General features: G+C 45.2%; 1 protein-coding gene across 1 annotated transcript in view; it reads left to right on the top strand.

Annotated features, from left to right (window-relative positions):
• The first annotated feature begins 501 nt into the window (after positions 1–501).
• The window catches only part of LOC137543910 (thread biopolymer filament subunit alpha-like), a 47,600-nt gene continuing 40,048 nt past the window's right edge, over positions 502–8,053 (top strand). Inside the window, exon 1 of the mRNA XM_068264980.1 lies at positions 502–1,250. Within this exon, the coding sequence (XP_068121081.1) occupies positions 603–1,250 (648 nt within the window). The 5' untranslated portion in view covers positions 502–602. The remainder of the gene's footprint in view (positions 1,251–8,053) is intronic.

Below are 8,053 nucleotides of genomic sequence, written 5' to 3'. Positions count from 1 at the left end.
TCATTATTATTGTTTCTGACATCTGACAGTTGCTTGTCAGGTTTGCAGACAGCCCAAACTCGACAAAACTTCTGAGCATCATCACAACTTCAAAACACCCAGTGACAATGCCCTGCCACCACTTTGTCACCTTGGGAGAAAGACCTACGTGGCAGAAGCTGCTCTGCTCCCTCCAATAGCTGAAGATGCGCAAAGTACAGTATACCTGCTTTACAAAGAATGAAGGTCCTCTGAGAATATTACAAGTTATGACAATCCCCAGCCCAGGAGCAGGTGGAAGGCAACGCCAGCCCTTGGCTAAGAGCTTAATTTTAGCCTGTTTTACATTTTCTTAATTCTTTGTGCGGCTTGCTATCCCTTGTCCTGACTGAGCTATCTCTCCTGCCCTGGGGCGCCCAAGCTCCGCTCTCTCTGGTGGGATGGGGGGTGTTTGATTCCAGCTAGCTGAATTTTGATGATTCGTGTTAAACTGAAGCCTGGCCCAATGAGAAGCGGAGTTTGTGCGTCTTCCCGGGTCCGGGGACTGGAGTATATAACTGGAGGTCGCCTTGCCCGGGATTTTGTTCTGGAGCTCTAAGGTTTGGACACATCAGGCTCTCAGAATGACATTGCAAAGTCAAGTGAAGGTCAGCGGGTCATCCGTGCGCTTTGGGGGCTCCTATGCGGGGCCCCGGATTTTTTCCGCTGGTAGAGCGGGTGGCGGCGGTAGGTTTGGGGGTGGAGCAGGTTTTGGTGGGGGTTTTGGTGGGGGTTATGGTGGGGGTGGAGCGGGTTTTGGTGGAGGTGGACTTGGCTTCGCCAGGGCCGTGGGTCTAGGTGCCGCTGCTGGAGGAGGAGGTGGATTTAGAGGCTTTGGTGGAGGTGGAGGAGCTGGACTGGGTTTCGGTCTGGGCGGAAGAGGTGGCGGTGGTGGTGCAGGCTTTGGATTTGGGGGAGGAATAGGCGGAGGAGCAGGCGGAGGAGCAGGCTTTGGAGGCGGCAGGGGTGGAGGAGCATCAGGTGTTCTCAGAGCCAGGCTAGCAGCAACTAAGGGTTTCAAGGTTGGCAGCTATGGTGTGAGTCCGTTCTACCTGTATGGGGGCATTAAGCCATTAGCTGCTGTCGGAGTTGTGGGATCTGGTCCAGGAGGTTTCGACATCCCATCCATTGACCCATCCCTGCCATCAGTGGACACCGTTCAGATCACCCGTCAGAAAGAGAAGGAGGAACTCCAGGGCCTCAACAACAAGTTCGCCACATTCATCGACAAGGTACTTAAGTTCTAAATCTGACAACTGTAATGCGGACTTACCCTGGGTACACACGGTGCGTTCCCGCATCGAATGCGCCGCTCAATTCCCAACAATTCGATTATTTACGATCATTTCCGAGCGCATTTCGATGATTTTTAGGTCGAATGCCATGTAAAGTATGGCAAATCGACCTAACGATCCATCGATCCGCGAATCGGACATGTCGGAAATAAACAAATCGGCGCGAATCGAGCGGCGCATCGACGCGAATCGAGTGCGGGAACGCAACGTGTATCCCCTGTGTGGATCCTAGCCAGGGTACTATCTGCAAGGAGTTTATATGTTCTCCATTTGTCTGCGTGGGTTTCCTCCCACATTCCAAAAACATTCATATAAATTGATTGGCTTCCCCCTAAATTGTTCCTAGACTAGGATGGATATATGACTATGGTAGGGATTCGATTCTGAGCTCCTCTGAGGGACAGCGTGGGGAAGTTGGTCGCTATATCAATACTAAATATTAATAATAATTGACTTAAAGAGACTCTGAACAGAAAAAAAAAACCTGGGGGATACTTACCTCAGGAGGGGGAAGCCTCAGGGTCCCAATGAGGCTTCCCCCTCCCCTGTAGCTTCGGGGAATCCAGTGCTGGCTCTCCTCGAATCCTCCCTCGACAAGCTTGAATAGGATTGATTTATTTACCTTGCCGGGATCCGACGCAGTAGCGGCTCTTCTTTCAGACTAGGCGGAAATAGCCAAGCCCGATAATATCCCCTTTACTGCACTGGCACAAAATGACTGGTGTCTGCCTAGTAGAGCAGATCAATTGGGTTTGGCTATTTCCGCCTTAACCCGAATGAAGAGCGGCTAGTGCATCTGCGCAGGATCGCGGTAGGTAAGTATTTACCGCGCCGTGATTCTGGGAGTCCCTGCAAAGCATACGGAGGAAGACGGGGTAGGCCTCGTTAAGATCCAGAGGCTTCCCCCTCCCGAGTTAAGTATCCCCCAGAGGGTTTTTTTTTCATTACAGATCCTCTTTAGGTGCATACACACATCCAGTTTTTATTTTACCACCACATGTAGTATAAGGGCCAACAGACTTTGGGCCCTTTTCCACTGCTGCCTGCACTTCCACCTGTGATCGTGCTGCGGTCCGTACGTGCAAGCAGCAATTTCAACTAGCCATGATTGCTCCATTTACCCGTCGGGAACTGAGCGGGATTGTGGCAAGAATCGTGCAGCCAAACATTTGCTGTGGGGAGAAAGCGGCACACAATAGTGGGAAATGAGCACAACTATTTACATGTAAATATGCAAAATGGCTGCGATCCGCTTTTTAAAGTGGAAAAGGAACCTTAAAATGCTATGAACATATTGTGCAGATAAGCTCTCGTACTACATGTAAGTGGTAAAATTGACCAATCAAAATTGAATGTGTGCATGCACCCTTAAGCCTGGTACAAACTTTTAATTAGGATGGGCCAATCACTGACCAATTTTACTACCTCCATGTAGCTACTCTACAGCTACATCCTAAGGTTAGTTAAAATGCATCTCTGGGTTACATTAAAAAAAAAAACACAGAGGTACACTAATGCTTAACTTCTTGCGGACCGACACAGTTGAAATCTACGTCCTGCGTAAGGCAGCACGGATCTGACAGGACGTAGATTTCAATCATCCCTCTTCACAGTCATGCCGCTCCCGAGAATTGCACCATTCTCTCCCCGCCGCAATACACTCACCTTGCAGTCTCTATGACGGCAGAGCTCTGTAAGCTGGTCAGGAGCCATTTTCATTGGCTCCTGGCCCTGTCAACCCTGTAAGCCAATCCTATTGGCTTACATTGATTGACATGGTCAGGAGCCAATGAAAGCGGCTCCTGACCGGCTCACAGAGCTCTGTCGTTATAGGGATGGCAGAGAGAGGGACCTGCGGTGGGGACAGAATGTCGTGACCAACGGGAGTGGCGGATTATTGCAGCCATTCGTCGGGAGGTGGCGTTTTACCGTACTAGCAGCCTCTGGTCCTTAAAGGAATACTGTAGGGGGGTGGGGGGAAAATGAGTTGAACTTACCTGGGGCTTCTAACTGTCCCCCACAGACATCCTGTGCCCGCGCAGCCACTCACCGATGCTCCGTTCCCGCCTCCGGTTCATTTCCGGAATTTCCGACTTAAAAGGTGGAAAACCACTGCGCCTGTGCAGCCGCGTCCTCGCTCCTGCTGTCGTCACCAAGAGCGTATTGTGCAGGTGCAGACCATACTGGGTCTGCGCCGTACACTCCCAGTGACGTCAGCAGGAGCGAGGATGCGGCTGCACTGGCATCTGAATTTAAAGTCGGAAATTCTGGAAGTGAACCGGAGACGGGGACCGGAGCATCGTTGAGTGGCTGCGCGGGTGCAGAACGTCTGTAAGGGTCCATTAGGAGCCCCAAGTAAGTTCAACTCTCCCCCCCCCCCCTTAAAGAGAAACTCCGACCAAGAATTGAACTTTATCCCAATCAGTAGCTGATACCCACTTTTACATGAGAAAAATAATGATTTTCACAAACAGACCATCAGGGGGCGCTGTATGACTGATTTTGTGCTGAAACCCCTCCCACAAGAGGCTCTGGTACCTTACGGTACTCTGGGCAAACTGTCACAATGTAACAATGTTCAGACAGGAAATAGCTGTCTGTTAAAGCCAGACCAGCTAGAAACAGCTCCATAATCTGCCCACAGTAACAATGTCACCATGTAATACAAGTCAGAATGTGAATCTGGGAGAGGAAAGATTTTACAATGAGCAAACACTGACTAAATCATGTATACATAATTATTGTAAAAATGAAGCCCTTTTTTTATTACATTATTTTCACTGGAGTTCCTCTTTAAGGGGGCTGAGGCTGCGGGTACGGAAATGGTTAAAAGAATGTCCCAACACATTTGTTTGTTTAATAAGATTTACTGGAACCCTGTATCAGCTGGGTCCTGGTGCATAGCTCTGCTTCTTTGCTGAACCTGGCACTGTCTTTTTCTATATCAGATATACAAAAGGTAGAGGCCTTTTCTGCAAGGTGGTTGGGCTGCACGCTGGAACCAGGGTAATATGGGGCTCTGATAAATGTTATTATACAGACCACATGTCAGAACATATTTTTGGCAATGACAGGCTCGGATGGCTGACAGGGTAAAGTGTCAGCTTTATGACCAGGAGCTCTTTGCTTCCAAAAGCAGATGCCAACTTAATATAGCTTTAACATTCCTGAACTTTGGCAGTGATAAAATGCCTTTTGTGTTACATACTTTCAATCAACAAGATTGTTGTATGCAAATTAGAGGACTCGGAAGAATCGTAAACTGAAGAGTTGGAGGAAGTTTGAACCGACTCCTCAGCCCTGGTTTCATTAATGGCCTCATCTGACAATTTATTTGGCATGTACACCTGCCCTTTGAAGTATACAGGACTTATCATGAGCTTTCTCTTCTTCTGGAATTCCCTTACAAAAACCCACATGTCACTCGCTAAACCTTAACCATTCCTGCCGCCTGGATGTGATTGTCACGTCCAGGCGGCAGCTGCTGGGCTGCTGCGCGCTCCCGTAACGCCCCCCCCCCCCCCCCAGTTAGCCCAGATATCAATGAATGGGAATATATCTTCCATTCATCGATCTAAGTCCCCGACAGAAAAACCGACGGCTTCTTATCAGAGGCCGCGGTCTTTCTGAAAAAAAAAATGTTTCCTGTCCTCTTCTCGCTTTCAGGAGGGGAAAAAAAACCAAAACAAATCTCACTGTGGTCATCTTGTGGCCAAATAGTAAAACTACATCTACATACATTTTTTAATAGAATAAACCCACATTATTACATTTAAAATTAACTGTTTAACTCCCACACCAAAAATTATCCAAATAAAATTTTTAATAGAAAAAAAAATAAAATTAAAAAAACAAACAAACATAAATAAATAGTTACCTAAGGGTCTGAAGTTTTTAAATATGCATGTGAAGAGGGTATATTACAAACATTTTTTAAAGAGACTCCGTAACAAAAATTGCATCCTGTTTTTTATCATCCTACAAGTTCCAAAAGCTATTCTAATGTGTTCTGGCTTACTGCAGCACGTTCTACTATCACCATCTCTGTAATAAATCAACTTATCTCTCTCTTGTCAGACTTGTCAGGCCTGTGTCTGGAAGGCTGCCAAGTTCTTCAGTGTTGTGGTTCTGTGATGCATCTCCCCCCTCCAGGCCCCTCTCTGCACACTGCCTGTGTATTATTTAGATGAGAGCAGCTTCTCTCTTCTCTCTTATCTTTTACAAGCTGGATAAATCCTCCTCTGAGCTGGCTGGGCTTTCACATACTGAAGAATTACATACAGGCACAGCTGTCTACACTCTGCAGGAAGAAACAGCCTGACACTTCAGTGGAAGATAGCTGCAGGGGGAAAGAAGCACACAAATGATCTCTTGAGATTGAAAAGGAAGGGTGTATACAGACTGATTGTGTATGGATGTATTTTCTATGTGTGGACATGCTGTACATCAACCTACTTCCTGTTTTGGTGGCCATTTTGTTTGTTTATAAACAAACTTTTTAAAACTGTTTTTAACCACTTTTAATGCGGCGGGGAGTGGCGAAATTGTGTCAGAGGGTAATAGGAGATGTCCCCTAACGCACTGGTATGTTTACTTTTGTGCGATTTTAACAATACAGATTCTCTTTAAATTATAAGCTTGTAAATATTGATGGACGCAAAACTGAAAAAATGCACCTTTATTTCCAAATAAAATATTGGCGCCATACATTGTGATAGGGACAAAATTTAAATGGTGTAATAACTGAGACAAATGGGCAAATAAAATACATAGGTTTTAATTATGGTAGCATGTATTATTTTAAAGCTACAATAGTCAAAAACTGAGAAATATTGAATTTTTACCACATTTTTCTTAATATTCCTGTGAAAATGCATTTAGAAAAAAATAATTCTTTGCAAAATGTACGACCCAAAGAAAGCCTAATTGGTGGCGGAGAAAACATGATATAGATAAATTCATTGTGATAAGTAATGATAAAGTTATTGGCAAATGAATGGGAGGTAAAAATTGCTCTGTTGCATGAGGTGAAAAATCCCATGGGCTGAAATGGTTAACAGACATTCATCTGCAGATCAGATCCACCAAGATGGATCTTCAGATCTGCAGATGATTGTCAGATATGCAGATGAATGTCTGTTAAACAAGGTGTGTATGAGGATCTGCAGATATCATAGACTATGAATGCATTTTAGACTACGGTGCATTGAGTTATGGTGTTGGTGAAATTTATGTGGGCTCCACCTACTGGCAAAACCCTTGATGAAACTCAAGTACTTTAGATCCCCTAATGTCAACTCTTTCCTAACGCCCAACAGTATATGCATATGGAACAATAGAGATATATAAGAGGATTGGGTCCTACCTTCAAGGAAGGGGGACTCACTAGAAGATTCATAAGTAACTTTATCACAGCACTGGACAAGCATTTCTCGGGCGCCCAAGATAGCTGCATGCTCCTTATCGCACTGTTATTGACCCGAGGAAGCCGTGGTGGTGAAACGCGTTGTCCGGTGCTGTAATAAAGTTACTTTTGAACCTTCTTGTGAGCCCCCCTGCCTTAAAGATAGGACCCAATCATCTTAAATATATCTGTATGAGGTTAATGCCACAATGCTAGGTGATCCAACTCTTGTAATAGACGTAATCGATGTATTCCACCTCCAGAGATCCCTCTTGTCAGATATCCAGACCTGTTAGTGCAAACTCCGTGCACAGGAAGATAAAGAGGGATGCTCTCAGCGGATTTGCAAAAATTCCTTTTATTAGGCATAAAACATCAGCTTTTCTAAAATACAGAAAGGTCCACTTACATGTAGAGGGTCCTATGCCAGTTAGGACCCTCTCCGGTAAAAGCACTTCCCACTTCAGTGGTACTATGATGGATACTTGCATGAACAGCTTTGCCCGATCTCATCGAGACTGGTTTCGGCTATCCGAATGACCTTAGTGAAAATTTGTAAGCAACACTGTTGATGGGTTAACAGTTCGAAGGAATCCATTGAAATAACGCGCACAGAAGGAACTGTCTCCAGCTGGCCACACAGAACCACATGTCACCATACAATATGTCTGCTTTGCATAAGATAGTCCTGCCCACCTGAACTATGAGCTGCTGTTGTCTGTTAAACTGTCTGTTAAACTGACGTCTGGGTGTCTCTGTAGCTAAGAATCTGTACCATGTGTTGTTTGCCAATTGCTGTTACTGTCTGTCAAATATGTAGCCACTATCTGTACCATGTTGATGTTGCTTTTTATGCCAATTGTTTTGTTGCTTGTTATGCCAATTGCCGTGTGTCCACAAAAAATTCCGGGTGCGGCTCCCGCCGCACTTGGCGAATAAAGTTGATTCTGATTCTGATAACACAGGGCATGCTGTGCAGTATCAGACAACGTGCGTGTATACAGTTACGATGAAACATATTTTTCATGTATTGTATGCTTCAATGCATCCGTCGCACCTCATGCACGTAACACACAATGCCACCTTTTCCCTTCCTAGTATTACAAACCATTTTTACAGGATACGCAATGCCATGCCCCAGTGTAAAAATAGCCTCAATTAGAATATGTGATTTAATTTATTATTTTTTTTAGGGCTATGCTATGTTTTTCTAGCAGAACCTAGTTTCCTTTAGTTATTGTAATGCTTACATCTTATGACTTAAGGCAGTTTGTTGAAGAACACTTGATGTGAGAGAGATATGGAGGCTGCTATATGTATTTTTTTGACCATAAGA

The sequence above is a fragment of the Hyperolius riggenbachi genome, chromosome 2, assembly GCF_040937935.1.
Source record: "Hyperolius riggenbachi isolate aHypRig1 chromosome 2, aHypRig1.pri, whole genome shotgun sequence".
Classification (NCBI taxonomy): domain Eukaryota; kingdom Metazoa; phylum Chordata; class Amphibia; order Anura; family Hyperoliidae; genus Hyperolius; species Hyperolius riggenbachi.
Note: the sequence above shows the minus strand (reverse complement) of the source record. Positions and strands in the feature narration are given on the sequence as shown.